Raw genomic sequence first — 17,230 nt, 5'->3', positions numbered from 1 at the left:
TGGATCATAATCACTGTCCAAGGTGCTGATCCTGGGACCCCTTAGGGATGGGGAAATTGCTTGCCATTGAACTAACTGGAAATGCAGCTCTAAATCATCTAATTGGTTTTAATTTATATGGCAGATATGTCACATATCTGAGATTATCTGATCTTACATATTGCTGTTGTTAGGCTATTCTTTGTAATTGCAAGGACAGTGAAAAATCTTGCTTTGGTCAAGCCCTTCAGCAGTCATGGAGCTGGAACACAGTGACAGTTTATTTAGAAGCCATATTAATGTTACAAAGCTTTATCGACATATAGCAGAGGTAGCCTAGTTAATGATACATTTTCATTAATAAGTAACTTTGTTTGGGTGGCGAGAGAGGGAGAGACAGCACACGCTGCCCTTGGGCCTCACGCCAAAAACATTAGGCTATTAAATCAAGAGCTTGAACTGAGTAATTAGAAAGCAACAATAAGCAATTTGATTATTACTATTTTTCTCCCTGAGAGCTCCTGAACTCTCTAAGTTTTTGAATGGATTGAACTAAGTAAAACATGTTTATTACTGGTATTTTGAAGTGTTGATTGGCATGTTTTCTTTCTTTCTTTCTTTCTTGAAGAATTATGACCAAGACATGTACTGTGAGAGTACTTGTCATGTACATACTTGCACAATTTACTAATTGACTGACATATAAATACCACTCTTTGTTTCAAGCTCAAAATCATTAAGGTCTTTGATACCCTGGCCAGGTTCGACCAGCTTATCTCTGATAAGCTAATATTGACTGATATACCTGCCTGGCTGGTTTATCTGTCCGTCACACTCTCGTGCGCATGAGCTGTTGCTTACAACTTAAAACACTGCAGTCCACATATATGCCAAACACATGCAGCAAACTGTTGGTAATTATTTTAATTCCTTTCCTGTTATTAATGTTAATACTTTCAGGATTTATCTATCATGTCTGCAGTTTCTGTTTACGTTCAGTATCTCTAAGGGAACACAAGGCAAAAAGAGGATTTTTCCAAATCGTTGTTTATCAACTATGGAAAAACATCACAGTACTGCAAACACTAGTCCAGCTCAAAAGCAAGAGGACAGGAGCCCAGCAGATATGTACAGTAATTATCCGCTGCTTGCGGATGGCTCGTGAACATCTGAGAGAAGAGATAGCACATGCATGGAGGCACTGAACATGTGTCCTCCCAAAGGGAGCACAGGGGAGTGGACAGAGGAGAGGACAAAGAGCCCTTCCCCCCAATCCCTCTGTTCCTCCACCACCATCAGGCTTAGACAGGGTCACACCAGCCATGTCCACTGGGGCCACAGAAATGACAGAGGGCATGATGGGAGAAAAACAAGGATGGAGGAACAGTGGGAGGCAGAGTGGATGATGCTGCTCTCTGAGGCTCCACAGCGTCAGGGGCGAGAGCAGATGATGCAGCGTTGTCACCGCAGTGAGCATGTGTGTGATTAGAATTAGATTAAAACGTCTACGCTGACTCTAAGATGTTATTATACAGTATATAGGATCCAGTTTGGCGTATCCGAGAAGAGTTGAGGATGCTTGATCTCGCAGTAGATAAACATTACCTACTTCCTCATATTTCTGCCTCAGGAGAAATATGAGCTTAAGTTGGTGGAAGAAAACTTGTTTTCTTCTTGGCTTTCCAGCCAACCCATTCATTTCATGGATTATCTTCCAATGACAGCAGGCATAACGCCCGCTCTCAGCGATCATGTAACCCCCCCATGGCTGAAATGATAATGCCGAGCATAGGTAGTCTTGTGTTTATTCACAGATTCTAAAAATAAACATTTCTTAGCACATGTCATAAAAAGTCAGAAATGTAATAAACTGAAGAACTTTCAAACACAAACAAACTGCTCACCATTTAATTGCACATTACCATTTGTTTACATCCAGACACATCTGACGCCGAATCTTTCATTTTTGCAGTTTATGATACACAAATACACAATTCTAAACACCTTTGCAGCGCTGTTCAATACAGTAAACTAGTGCCTCACCACCTCGACACACATCTCTCCTAAAATACATATCAATTAATATGCAGCCACTAGACATGTGGCCATTAATTACATAGCTGAAAACACTCTATGCATAATTTTGTGCTTTTATCAGCACATGCCACTCGCATTAACCCCCTTGTGTATATAAACTCCTGTCTCTACCAGACAACATACATTGCCATTCAAAAGTTTGCATTCACCACCCACAAAAGCCTCATTCGGTACAATCAGATGGCTGGGAGGACTATTTTTGGATTGTCTTTCATGTTTTTAGGTTGTACAAAGTCTTTACATATAGGTAGTAATTTGTATGAAAGGTTTGCAAAAAAGTGACGTTTTGTACAAGCAGAACAAAGCTCTGTATAATAGCCAGAGACAAAGAAACCTCTGAGCAACAGTCAAGGCAGAATATCAGAAATCAGCAGTCATTGATAAAAGAAATTGGAAGCTTAGCGTCGAACTCAGTGCTGATTTAAATGGGAGCAGGTTTCTCTTTCAGTGTCAATTGCGCAATAATGCCTCTAACAAGTGGGAATGAACAGGCATGTTACTTTAGCGAAACTGTCAAAATAGAAATAGAGGGTTAGCCTTGAGCTGGAAAATAACGTCAAAGTCAAAGGGCATTTGGTAAAGAAATGATACTATGATGAAATACAGTGTTTGTCACTGCCTAAGATGAGACTGAAAATATAAAAAATGAAATAATGTTTTTGACTAGACTCGATTGACTTAAATGTACAATCTGATGACTAACAAAAAAACCCAAAATGTCAACAGTTTTCATTGACTAAAACTAGACTAAATTAATTAGGTTTTTCAATAGAACAGGTGATTCCAAACAGACAGTAATGTATTATGTATATGTTGATATTTATATGTTTATATGTATATGTTGATAATAAAAATTGAACTTGTGACTACTAGAATTTTTCCTTAAATTGCTCATCTCATGCATGTAATATCACCTCTCCAAGCATGGTTGTCTCTGTAGAAATACTTCAGCATCATACATCTTGCACTGCAGAAGTATTTGTATTTAATAACTTTTTTAATTTCTATTATTGGGTTGGACCATGTGCACAGCGCCATACGCTGCCCTTGGGCTCAATATGATGCCAAATTTTGAAATGTACGTGCTCTTAAGTGTTGCCAGAGTACCACATCTGTGTGTCACTCGGGACATCTAATTACAGTCTGCTGTTGAAATTTCAGTCCTGTTTTTCACAGCAGCTCCTCTCCAGGTGATTCGTTGTTTGCTGAGTTGACAGTCCCATGTGAGACTTCTTGATCTCAGTGCAGTTTTTGTGGAAAATAATTAAAAAAACAAAACAAAACAAAACAAAATACCTTCGCAATGTTGCAAAAGTTTTTTTTTATTTGCCCACTGAAGGTCTATTATGGGCTATTTCTGCCATTCGTATGCTATTTGTTAGCCTTTGAATTTGCTAATCGAGTCATGCCCGCATACCACGTCTAATCCGCAACCTCAGCCGTCCGGTCTGTCTGTACATTCTGCATGGGTGATTTTCATATATTAAGAGCTGGATCCCTGTTAAGAAATATTCATATGGCATAGAAAAGATCTTTTTTTTTTTATGTTTGGTTCATTTGGAACAAAAGAGAACAAAAGATGAACTCGTCAGCCGGCTAATCAACATTTTTGTTCCTTTCTTGTGCATTACTAGAAATATATGTTCCTGCATCTTACTTCCTCAATGGTCCCCGCATCATTGCTGTGCAGAATTTAATTTGGTATAATTACAGTGCCAGAGGGTTTACACTCACAAAAAACCTTAACGAACATGGTCTAAATTAAAATTGCTTAAACTTCCATCCAAACCTGTCAGTTACGACATACACACTCACACAAAATCTCATTTTTTGCTAGGTCACGAGAGTACAAGTACAATTTTTGCATTTTTATAGGTTAAACATGATAGTAATTAGTGAGTGATAGTGAATTAGAGTTTGATTGTGTAAACACATAATACTGTTCTACAAAACACTGCACAGTTTCAGTTTATCTCCACTTCCCCAACAATGACGAGATGTTTCATCTTTCAAGTCTGTTGTCTGTTGCAGGAAATTAGTGCCATTAATAACAAATTATATGTGGAAAAAAATAGAAACACATGATATTGTTGAATATATTAAAAATATGGAGCTGTCTGAGGGGAAGTAAGAAGTGATAACATTTTCATATCTGGTGATCATATCTGGAATTTTAGTGATTAGATGATCATGTTCCCAATAAAAAAAATCAACATATCACAGAAATAGAGACTTGAATCCAAATCAGATGGGTGTCTTTGCATTTTTAAACAGACAATCTGAACTCAAGATTTTAGCAATGAAAGTGGTGAATTTGCGTAATAAGAAGAACGTCTCCCGGTGAATAACATTAAATTGGTGTTGGTCTCTTTGACTGCCTTCATTTTCTCTGCTGTGATGAGATCAGCAGAAATAAAATATCTTTGAACTTTCATTTTCCCATTTGCCTTTCCCGCGGTCTTCCACAGTGCTCTTTGTTATGCCAGTGTGGCTTGGAAACTGTTGATGGAAGTGCTTTGCTTTGGCTGGTGTCAAAACATGTGCCACACCATTGCGTGGGTGTGTGAAAGATTAATATGTTTGCTTGAGATTCAAGGCTTTCTCTCTGTCAGTATACAGGAGAAGTAAGAGCCACTTAGGAGCTGAAGGCTGAACTGGGCAGTAAAACTGTGTGAGGTTTGAAACTGTACCAAGCCGGCCTGATGTATCATCAGTTTAGCCTGACTGCAAACATGAATATCATGAAAGTAATAGTCTACTTGTTGAGTCAGTGTACTTTATTTCCAGACTTGTGGTCCATGGAAGAAAAAGATCAGATTGTCTGTAGATGATCAGGATTGTCCGTTTAAAAATCTCAGATATATTGAAATCAGCACTGTCTAATTTAGGCATCTATTATCTTCAAAGGACTCATTTTATTAAAATAAGGTATGCTAGACTGTTTAGGTTTGACTGTAGACATTGTTTCGGTCAGCCTTCACTGTGGATAGTTAATGATATTCCCGTCTTGTGACATTTCTTGATAACCTCTTCCTCCATTGCTCCTTTCCTGTCACAACTCCCTGCATTTCTGCTCCTTAGAAAACATGTTAATTGGTTAAAAAAGCTAATTATCTTTTGTGGTGTGCCATGAGATATCACATTTTTCAAGGTTGTTCATCTTCACCATTTTTTCTTCTTAGCAGTTTTGCATAAAATTGCTCATACTGTGAAATCACAGCATGGAAACAACCAATGTTCTTGGAAAATAGTAATACTACTCTGCATCTGTTGTTGTTATTGATGAATAATATTAATTCCTCTTTCTACTGTATGTGAAATTGCTGTGTGTGATTGTGCTGTGTCTGTGTCTCTGGGAAATGTCAGAGCTGTTCTCTCATAGTTCACTCCACAAGCTCAAACAGCAGACTTCTGTGGAAATTTTCATTTTAAATCATGGGATAATGAGACCAAACTCAACACTGATTGGCTCCGAGTTTGGAAACAGCACTTCTGGTTTATTTTCCTGCCTGGAACAAGTTTCCATTATTAGGTAGAAAGCTGGCCAATGGGATCAAGAAAGTTTACTTCATAAATTAACTTAATATACACAAGACATCCTGTTCGGTTGTTTAGGGAGACAATGATTGCAGTTTTTAAATCAGGACATCGTGTTGATCCACTTTGTCTTACACTAGCCGCTTGTTCAAGACCCTGAATGTAACAGGCCTTTTTCACAGCAGCACAGGTGTTACAGTAATAATATTAATGATGGCGCTCCTGTTCAAGTGTCCTAGTAAGTTATGACAGTATGACAATGAGCCAGCATGCACTATACCAGGACCCTGAAACCGAAGCAGCTGAGTGGATTTCATTAGTCAGTATGTTTTGTGAAAAAGGCCTATTAGAAATTTTGATCAACTAATGACCAAGACGATTCTTACCCAGCTGATCATAGACATCAAGGTCTGTTTTCAGGTCATGGAGAGTACGGTTGTGTATCCAAAAAGAGTTGTGCAAAGCTTTTTGTGACTCCATTAGCCGCTACTTACATAACACACCTGAACCTCTGACCAAGCTCTGCATTGTGGGTAGTGGAGGCAACAGGCGTTGTCAAAGAAGAAGAATGCATGGAATAAAAACAATATTTCTGATTCTGCTGCATCAATTTTGATAGTCCATCATGAGTCTGACAGTGTTATCGGAGTGCAGTGCTAAATCGGTGGAGTCCTCGTTTAGTGTCTACATTGACGTGCTGTGCTTCAACTTAATATATGTACTTATATCATGTCATTATGTTCATGGATCTTTAAATTATAGGTTCCTGTAGTGATTCCATTGTTTCGAAGTTCCAGACAGTCGTGCCCGTATCACTTAAAAAGTTCTACTTTGAAGTCAACAACTTGAGAAAATCACCCAGGTGTTTTATTGAAACGTGGAGCCTGTTTTTTCTTATGAATTATTCAGTGTCAATTTTGAGGAGTAATTTCGCTTCATCATGCATCAATGGCCACTCCACACCCATTTCTGCAAATCCCAGCATCGTCCTCCTACTATTCCCCTCCTAAATGAGCCATATTGTAACACCCTTACCTCATTTAACAGATTAGTTGTGATGAGCATGGTCACTCCTTTGTGTAATGCTTTCTCTTGTATGTATGCGTGTGGGTTGGATATAAACAGTGTATAGCCTGTATACCATGAGCAGCACTTAAATCTTTTACCGAGTGCAGGAATGAGGTGCAAAACACATCATCATCATCATCATCATCATCATCATCATCATCATCATCATCATCATCATTTTATTGAATTGAGATCCACATCAGGTGTAAAACAAAAAAAAAAAGCACTGTTAGTGTAGCCCACCATCCTGAAATCACTGATGTGAATTTATAATACATGATCTAAATCTCTGGAGAACCTTTGTCTCTTTGTCTGGCTCTCTCTCTCTCTCTCTCTCTCTCTCTCTCTCTCTCTCTCTCTCTCTCTCTCTCTCTCTCTCTCTCTAACAGACACACAACCAAAACCTCCAGTTCCCCATCCGCTACATGCAACTATGAAACAAAGAAGCACTTAACCTGACCCGCACATTTAAACATGCATCTTACACAGCCATGCTACACACATGCCCCCCCCCCCATCATCCCCTCTCAACCCCTCTTCCTTATCCCTGTGGTCATTTGTATTCATCCACTTTCATTTACTGTCAACCTGCGTCAGTTGCAGCCTGCTCTGAGCTTCTCGCTCGTTGGCAAGCAGCTCTGTTCTCCTTCCTCGCACGCTCTCCTCTGTCTCTCTGTTCTGCCTCGCCCCCGCCCATTTCCTCTCATCATGCACACGCCAGAGTGCGGCTCAATAAATATCAACTATTGCCGTGCTCCAAAATAAATGCAACCGTACATAAGACAGATACACAAAGGCTGTCATTCAAGGGTGCGCACGTTCGCATGCACGCATTTAATGAAGCGTTCCAGTGGAGTATTGTAATGCATCCTGGTCACGCTCTGTATTAGTTCTTTCCTTGTAAGTGAGCACAGTAATGACTGAAGACTCCCTGAAGTTTTAGCTCACTGGGTCATTCAGTCTTGATGCACATTGCTTTGACTTATAATGCAGTGCTGCTCAGGACAGTGTCGAATTAACTGCAATTGATGCTCTTTGATTTTTATTTCTTTCTTTTATTTTTTGGTGCCATTATTTTCTTCTGACTCTCTTATGTGTGGGTCTTGAAGTGTTTTGTTCCGATTTCTTAAATGATGAATATGAAAACACAACCCATGTCTTATTTAATGCCCACAGGCAGAAGGAGTCTAATTCGTGGTCTGATTTTTAGATCCGCACATCTCAAACTGTAACACAGGCTGCCTATTATTTACTGCTCTACCGCAGCCACACTGTCAGCTGTGATTCATCTTTGTGTATATGCCAGAATGTGCAAACATGTGTGCATCCTTCTAAGCCAGGAGGAGAGAGGGTGTGACCTTTGACCATCAGTGGGAGGAAGGGAGTTAAACCACAGTTCCTGTCAGGGTCACTGTGACAGCTATGCTAGGCAACTAACTGTCCATGAGATAACCTCGCCGTGGCTGAGAGACGAGCTGTATGGGTCGGCAGGAAGATGTGCTTGGATAATGGGGAGAGGAGGCATAGCAGGTAGAAATATGAGGAGTGAAATGAACAGGAAAAGTAGGTTAAAGAAACTGTGTTGTACTCGAGTAGAGGGAGAATCAGAAAAGGAGACAGGGGGATAGATGATGTACTTGCGGTCCAGAGTTTCAGACTTAAGAAAACAAAACCAGATCCCTCAAGTTCATGAATAAAAATAAGGATAGAGCATTTCACCGTATCTCCCAATTCAGCCCTGTTCATGAGTTTTTCAAAGGGTTTTGTTTTGATGATATTCTTACAAGCAGGTTTTGTTTTGCTCCCTTCAGTATTCAGCTCTCTCTTGTGAGGCAGCGCTGGGATATTTGCGATGTTCGCTGGAGTTGAGCACTGATGGAGAGCCATGTCTCACTTGAGGTCTGCTTCTACATCTTGTCATTTTGTTGCTCTGCCCCTTGTAAAAAAAAAAAAAAAAAAGCTGTGAGAGGCACAGATAATTCACACTCATTCTGCAGTTTGTTTCCCACTTTTTTTTTGTCTTTGTCAAAAGAGTGGACTGGCTCCATTTTGCATTCACAAGGCCGACTGCTTTCATCGCAGGCAGTGAGTCATCCAATGCAAGAGCCTTAAATGTTAAAACTATAAAGAAAAATGTCACTGCTCTAAGGGAGGAAGACATGGCGCTTCTTAACAGCGCTGCGTGGTCATGTTGAAAATGACAGCTAATATAACTGAGACTGTCAGGAAATTATACTGTAGCCACAGTGACCCCACATGGCCTAAGATGGAGATGAGCCCTGAACAAAGTGGATGCCATATAAAGACTTAAGAAAGGTGTAACTGCATAAGCAGTCACATCACTGTTGGCCCCTGCACTTTGGGGACACACTAACTTGCCTCTACATGATTTATATCAACCATTATGTAGTCAGGGTGTATCTGTCTGATAACTTTGTTTACCTCGATGTGTTTCTAGTCAAATGCTGCCATCTATTGGTCAACTGTATAAAATTATCTCATCAGGAAGGTGTTTTGTGTCTGACTTTTCTGATGTGTGTCTGTCCTCATAGTTGCTGCAGCAGCTGTAGCAAAGATAGTAAAATCACTTGATAATAATGATAGCAGTACAGCTAAGTGTGAGGCTCAGGAGTTTCAACAGGAGCTTCAGGTCTGTATAGGGCTAAATTGAGGAGATATGTTTTTTAAAAAAACACTTATTGTTGCTCCCTTGATATCTCTAGGTAGTGTGTCTGTATATATGTTTGTGTTCATTTGTTAAATATAAGGTACAAAAGCACAAAATACTGGCATACTGGCTCATAATGCACACTCCTGGCTACTGCTCATACTGGCAGAAGATGTCCACTTGAGGGAGCCAGAGCTGCATTAAGGTTTTGGATGCATCGTGTCTGTTAGTAGTATGAATGGCTTTCGAAGGCTTGGGTGTACATTAACCTGAAGAGAAAGCCTTGTTTTAATCACCCTTTCACCTCCTCTTATTAGCTCTTTAACTGCTTTCCACCTCATCTCTTTCCTCCAAATACTATTTCAGCACTGTCCCATCACTATTCATGTTATTCACGTTACCAACACCATTGAATTTATGTAAATGGTAACTATAGCAACAGGTACATACAATAAATCTTCGTGATCTTACTCATCCTTAGACATAATATGAAATTAAGTGCACGGATTTGATAGTCAAGTGCCACACATGGAACCCTTTGCCAGAAACAACCCAGGCTCCAGACTGTGCTCTGTGAGGTGACGGCATGCTGCGTGCCGCCAGAAGAAAGGCACCCAATCTGTCAGGATTAAGCAATATTTTGCAAGGATTTTGTTGGCAATGGGCTCAGATTTACACACAGATTTGGTGTATTGTTTGAGTGGACAGTGTGCCCCTCTCATTTCCCATTGAGGGTTTTGTTTTACAAAGAAGAGAAATGGGAAATTAAAGCGTTTAGACAAAACATTTGTCAAAACTGAGTCAGAGCTGAATTATGTATGAAGATGAATACAAACAAAGCTAAACACTGTGATATTCAGCTTCCTTCTGTGTATGGTGAAGTTACAGCATCTGCTCTATTATCTTACTGTCTGCTGATCTTGTATGAATCAGACATTTATTATATATCCTGTAGGCTACTGCATAATGCACAAGCCTTGAGACTATATCATCAACACCTACACAAAATGCTGCATTTGTGAAGCCTATCATCAGTTTTTGTTGAGACTCTCAGAGAGATGTCCTTTCACTTCTATGTTTCTATGTTTTCACTTCTGTTTTTCTGAGGTCTTGGGGTGTTAGGGGTGCGTGATATGGCCCTAAAACACTTATCACAATATTTCAGGCTCTTTCTGTGATAATGATATACTTAACGATGTGACAGAATGCTGAAAAACATTTTCTGGTTTAAAGCTCACATCATCTTTTGAGCTCTTCTCGTACTGAAACTGGTGCTTCTGTGAAATATGTTTGTTGTATTGCCCCCTTTTCTATTTACAGTCTTATTGCACTTCTTATGTATTAATGTGTTCGGACTATAATCTTTCCCACTCCTCTACTGTGGAGCTAGTGGCAATGTTGCTTGTTGTTGCTGTGCGTCAAGAAGTCAGGATATTTCCATTATCAAGAAATGAATTACAAATGATGTCCATATTATCTTGAACAATTTGATATGGCACACCCCTGCTTGTGGTGTGGTTTTATAAAAACTGGACTGCATTATATTGGATTTAGTATTGTTTAGAAAGCCATTGGATTACATTTTCCTGTCAAGTGTTCATGCATTTTTGTCCACTCCTTAAGCACGAAAGATAGTCAGGGAAGTCTGGGGATTGTTGCTTTGATTGTTTTTGATTTCAGTGATAAAGTATAGTGGTCAGACCTTTTCTAGGTGCACATCGTGCTTTCTTGTCACATCAGTCCATTGTGTTGTTGCTGTGGGTCTCTTCCAGTGTCTGCATATACTACAGTTTTGCCCTGCAGATCTGCTTCCCTTTTCTTACTTTTGTTTCTTCAGGCTCTCGTTCTTGACAAATCCACTTGTCCCTCTCCATCCACGTTGCCCCTGGTAACCAGGGGAAAATGCGTGTCGTATGTCATGCGCAGCAAAGGGGAGGGGTAAGAAAAAAATGTTTTACAAAGAAAAGGAGAAAAAGGGACAAGCAGGTAAAAGAAGAAGAAACAATGAAGAGAAAATGAGTGTGGGAGAGACCAAGGAGTGAGAAAGAATGACATGTGAGAGGAAAACAAGCAAAGTGTTTGCTCAAAGAATGGCATTCATCTCCTTTGACTATTGTAAGGTGATGATGAATTGCAAGCTGTCAAATGAAAGCCAGCAGCTCCACACTGCTGTCATGGCTGAAAGATTCTGACTGACTGCCACAGCTTGTCTTTGACTGAGGGTTGCATTTTGATGATGCTGACACACCCAAAGCACCAACCAATACAGCTTCAAAACATGACAGATTTTTAGCAAAAGGTTTTCTAATTCATCGAAAATGATTTTAGAAATCCAAGTTTAACAGAAATCTCGAGACTATAGAGGAGCGTGCAAGCATTCAGTGGAGATTAGGGACCAACATCACCAAGACTGGAGAGCCAAGGGAGTGCACAGATATTCTGCTTCACTGTGAGGGGAAGGAGCCCCAGTGAGCCACATAGTGTTTATTTGACAGCACAACCAAGCTGAAGGTAGTGCTACCTGCATTTAAACCCCATTTTTGCAGTTTTTGTGGTGGCGGAAAATAACTTTCCCCAATATGCTGGTGTACAACAGTGTTTATTAACCATGATTTTTCTTCCGTTGTCCACCTACACTATTTTTGTCTAGCACATACAGTATGTGACTGGTGTATATGCCATTGGACCTGAGTCACTTAGAGTGTGTAGGTCAGACACAATACAGCCAGTAATAATACAGTTTTGATGCGCATCCAATTGAAATTTTTTGATTAACAAACTTCTCAGTCTGTCCTTAAGAAAATACATGTGCATGTTGTAAGCTGCCATGCTTCTGAGCCCGAACTATATTACACTTATTATGAATATATGAAGTGGTATGGTGGTTCATAGGTGCTACAATGGATTTGAAATGAAGTTTTTGTTGATTTCTACCTGGCTGCTAACCTATGTGGTTGGTGTTTGTTGTTGCTGGATGGTTGCTCGGGTTACAGAGTGTTACTCAGAGATTACGCTGGTGTTATGAGTGGTTGGTAGTGTGTTGCTTTTGTGGCTGTCAGGGTGTTGTAATGTTATGAGGAGGCATTCCATTTGGTTGATATGTCTTGGGATGTGACTAAGTGGTTTTTAGGACATTGTAAGTGGTTTGTAGTTGAGCTGGTATAATCATGACATTTAAGTTGAATTGTCATACAAATAATTTCGATTAAATATTTATTTTTTCTTTCATTTTATGCCACCATTAGTATAAGCCTAATCATAGTTTGATACACATACACCTTATGAAGAAGGAAAAACATTTATTGCCATTGAACATTGGAACAAAGAAATGAAGATTATATTTCTGTTTGCCTTTTAGGCCTTGCAATGTTTGTTTGCCTCAACCAACTATTGAAATTCACTTTCTACTTGTTGCAGTATTTCTAACATTTACCAGGTTTCTGTCCACATGGAAATTACAGAAAATTGGCAGATGAAGGTTCAAATTTTCATCCACTACCGTTATGCGAATATTAGTAATTAAGCACCAATAAACAGTTGGTGGTGCTAATTCTCCACTCCGCCGTTAAACCACAGCAGGAGAAGGGAGTGCAACAAGATGACATCATTAAAGCAGCGGCAGACGTTTCTGTTAGTTATCCAGATGTTTTCATACAGGTGAATTGAAACGATTGTAATTATTATGCAAAGTGATAGTGATCAGCTCAGCAATCAGGCTATCGTGTAATAATTGTGATAGACCTGGTTTCCAGGGTGTCAGTCAGTGATTGAGTTATATAGTATGGTTACTGGTGTCATGTGATGGTAAACAAAAAAACTATGGTTGGTTTCTATTGTAACTGCTATATTGGCTGAGATATAAATATTTTTGCATTTTCTATTCAACATTACTTAGTACTTGGATTGCCATAAACTGTTTTACATTACAGACATTCATGGCCCCCAGAGGAAGAATCCTAATGACTTTGGTGATTGCTGAAACTCTCATCTAGCGCCACCTGCAGGTCAAAGTTCTGAGCTCTGGTAAAATGTCTTTACGTTGACGACATGAATTGGCACAAATTTGGACCAAACTTTCACGCTTCCTAGACACTACATCATCATAACTGATTTGTTTCGACACCTGCAGAGCTAATGACTTTCCCACCAGCCTCAGCTGCGTTTGCAAGAACAAATGTTAGCATTCTGCTGCACCATGCTAAACTAAAATGTTGACAATAAACCTTCTACATATGTTTTTGTGAGGATGTTGCAATGCTGACATTAGCATTTAGGTCACAACACGAACGTCCCACTGCTGTGTACAGCAGTTAGAGTTGCAGTTAGTCTCATTTTCCTAAATCTCAGGAATGTGAACTGTTGCCAGAGAGGGATCCCCAGATTATGTTTTGATCTGTGTTTTCTCTTTTTTGTTCCTGCTTGTGCCTTGATGGGGAGCAGCTTACTGTATGTTAAGCTAGAGCTTAATAAGCAGTGCTAGTTTGAGTGTATGTTAAAGAACAGCTAAACACAAATAATTCATTTGATTGTGTATTTTTGCATTTGTATTGGCATGGTTAAGCCATCAGTAGTGCTTGAAGCATGACACTTGTGTGGCTTGAGGCTGGCTGCTGGGCCAGGTTAAAGCTACCCCTGTTGACGGCTGAAGAATTTGGTGATGTGTGTGCTGTAGGGCGCTTGTTGAAGCTGGATATATAAGAATAGAACAGTAAAATTGTTGACACCTAGAGGTACATTTTTGTTGTTGAAAGTAGAATGACTAAAAGCTGGTTGGAGGCAGGTGTGTGCTGGATTTCAGATAAGCTGATGGTTGGTAGGCTGAGGAGGGAAAAGGCTAGGGGGTAGCATGTTACGTGCAGCAGACAGTGTTTTCATATTTACCAGCATGTCTGCCCTCATTTGAAAAACTAATACAGCGAAAGGGAGTGGCAGAAGCTGGAGGCAAGATGGTTGCATGCATCCCTCTCCTAGATTTTCTTGCAAATATGCAAACATTAGTAAAATGCACACGCTAATTTGTGCACATGCGCATATACGGGTGTACACATGGCATCGTTTGCTGTTCCTAGGGACGTCCTCTCAAGCTGAGTGTGGATTGAGGGTTACTCAGTAACTAACGGGTGCTTTTAGTGTGGTCTGCTGCATCGAGAAATAAACCCTCACAGATGCATGTGCTGCCACTGTCAGGCTCATGCATGCACACGACATTTTTGGACATTGTTACTCAAGCTTACCATACCTCTCTCTTCATACCTCCCTGTTTTTATCCTCTCTATTATGTATACACACACACACACACACACACACACACACACACACACACACACACACACACACACACACTCCCTCTCTCTCTCTCTCTCTCTCTCTCTCTCTCTCTCTCTCTCTCACACACACACACACACACATGCTCACGCTCTGCTCAGCTCCAAAGGATCAGTAGCTTATAAACTGGCTGCAGTCAGCAGTCAGTCTCGCTGTGTAGGGAAAGGAGGGAAGGATAAATTGCTTCGACTGGATAGAACAGAACTCAGCCAAGCCTTACTGGATTGAGTCACACTGGTCTATGCCTTTTTACTGGTGAACCAACACGCTTTTTGTGTTGGATTTTACCAGACAGAGCTGGGCTGTTCTGGGCTCAAATAGACTGAATTAGTTCAGCTAAACTCTTGCTGTGCTTGCTTTCACTGGACTGTGTTGCATTCGCCTGCTGGCCTGGGGGAGAAAGGGCAGGAATAGACGGAATTCCCTCTTTTTTTTTTTGCAACCCACCCTCCCTCTCTCCCTCCATCCTCCCCTCATCCTCTCTCTTGCACTTTCACAGCAGACATCCAGTGTTGCAGAGCAGACAAAGGCAGCAGCCCTCAGTGCTTCTGTTCATCTGCTGGCTCCTTAAAAGACGGAAAAGGATTTTTCTTCTTTTTTATATCGCCTGCTTTTGTATAAAGGGAGCTGCTGGTGTGAGGAATTACGAGCACAGCTCTTCAGTTGATCATCCAGAGGATTTTTAGATGTCTTTTTTCTTTTTTTTTTCCTGCGGATTCCTAAATTTTGAGGAAATCCTTGGACTCTGAGGACGAAGACTACATTTAGCGCGTGCATTGCTTTGTCTCTTGTATAATTTTGCTGCCTTCACTGTTAATTCATTTGGCTGGTGCTGGTGGTGGCGGCGGTGAAGCCGGGGGCAGGCATGGCCCAGCAGGCAGGCATGGGGGTGACCCACCAGGACACCCTGGCAGTGCCCCCCATGCCCAAACACTCCGGCCTGAATGAAGACCTGGTGAAGATCCTGCGGGAGAACCTGCTGCAGCCAGAGAGGCCAAGAGGACACCGGCGGTCTCCCTCCTCCATCTCTCCCCGCCTTTCTCCACGCAACTCGCCACGACTGCTTCGCCGCATGCTGCTCAACAACAACATCCACAAACAGAGGCGCTTCACTGTGGCCCACACATGGTGAGACTTAGATGGACAGATAGCACCTAGAAATTTGATAGCTTGTGTCACTGTTGTGTGATGGTGGATGGGGAGCTGCATAGGCGTAAAAAGTGTTTTCCTTCTGTCAAGACAGCATGTGGTCTAAACCGCACCCATGGCAAACTTTCAAGGTCAGCACTGTATTTGTTGAAGCGTGTGCAAGGAGGGTGGCGTGTGTGATAAGCCATTTGAGAAATTAAACTTTGTTTGTGGTTCAACTTGAACGCTTTCCTCTCAGAGAAATGGCAGGAGCGTGCGTGAGCAAATCTCTCTCAATGGTTTTTCATATGAAATCTCCTAGGAAACCCTCTTCTCACCTTAGATAACGAGTTTCTCCCTCGCTCTTCCTCTCTGTCCAGCTCAATCTCATTCTATCTCTCTCCCCCCATGTGTTACCCATTCTTACTCCTCTCACTCCCCCAATCTTCATCTGCCCCCTCCCTTCCCATGCTGCCTCTGCTTTTACCTCTGTGTGATATACAGTTTTTCAAGATGTGGAGATAAACCCCAAAACTGCCTGTCTTTTTAGGTAGGAAGAGTCATCCATCACTACGTTTCTTCCCTCCTGCTGTGGTTTTCTCTCCACACCTGCCTGCCTGCAGTTTTTGACTATTAATTAGTCTTCTATTCCTGGCTGTCTATCAGCCTCTGTTGCACTCGCCCACGCCTCATCCCCTCCCTTTGTCTCATATCTATTCTCCATTTGATTTCTCCCCCTGTACCTCTCACCTCCTCCCCACTCTCATTTTTTTCAGTCTCTTCCATTAGACACCTCCCTTCTGGCATCTGGATCGGGCTTGTGACGTAATTCAAAAATTCACATATTCTCACACATGAATTCGCATGTCAGAAATTCTTGACTCTGCTACTTCCTTGTTCTCTCCCTTATTCCTTTGCTTCAGTCCGGAGCTCTGTTGTATGCTTTTATGTGCTTCACTTACTCCTACTCTCACTTTCTCCATTTTTAATCCCCCCATTTTGCTTTTTATTTCATCTGTCATTCCTCCACTCTTTTGCATTTATCACATCTCCTCCCTGCTTCTTTCATCCTTCCCTCTTGCTGTTAATAGCTCAGGGAGATATACAGTATTACATGGCCCCTATAGCTTTTTCTATTCTAGAAGCACACTGCTTCCTGTGTGTCTGTATAATTTAAGTTTTATGAATTAATTATATGTGTGCAAAATTAAACCGCGCCTGTGTGTGTACGTGCAAATGTGGTTTGAACATGGTTGTTAATTCAGATTATGTAATTTTAAACACCACCACCATTGCCCTCCCATGTGCTGCTTTAAGAAGAAAGCTATTTCTCGCAGTTTGATATTATTATTATTAAGAAGCAGAAACACTTTCATTCTTGGAATGGATTTTAGATTACAGTTAAATCAAAGATTCACACCTGCTCCC

General features: G+C 40.9%; 1 protein-coding gene across 3 annotated transcripts in view; it reads left to right on the top strand.

Moving 5' to 3' along the window:
* The window catches only part of pde4d (phosphodiesterase 4D, cAMP-specific), a 150,769-nt gene that overhangs the window by 43,531 nt on the left and 90,008 nt on the right, over window positions 1–17,230 (top strand). Inside the window, exon 1 of one of the 3 annotated variants that reach the window (XM_070964215.1) lies at window positions 14,762–15,802. The exons of the other annotated variants lie outside the window; for them this stretch is intronic. Within the exon in view, the coding sequence (XP_070820316.1) occupies window positions 15,540–15,802 (263 nt within the window). The 5' untranslated portion in view covers window positions 14,762–15,539. Of the gene's footprint in view, window positions 1–14,761; window positions 15,803–17,230 lie in introns of those variants that run through there. 3 annotated transcript variants of the gene reach the window in all.

Source organism: Chaetodon trifascialis, chromosome 6 (genome assembly GCF_039877785.1).
Source record: "Chaetodon trifascialis isolate fChaTrf1 chromosome 6, fChaTrf1.hap1, whole genome shotgun sequence".
Lineage (NCBI taxonomy): Eukaryota > Metazoa > Chordata > Actinopteri > Chaetodontiformes > Chaetodontidae > Chaetodon > Chaetodon trifascialis.
Note: the sequence above shows the minus strand (reverse complement) of the source record. Positions and strands in the feature narration are given on the sequence as shown.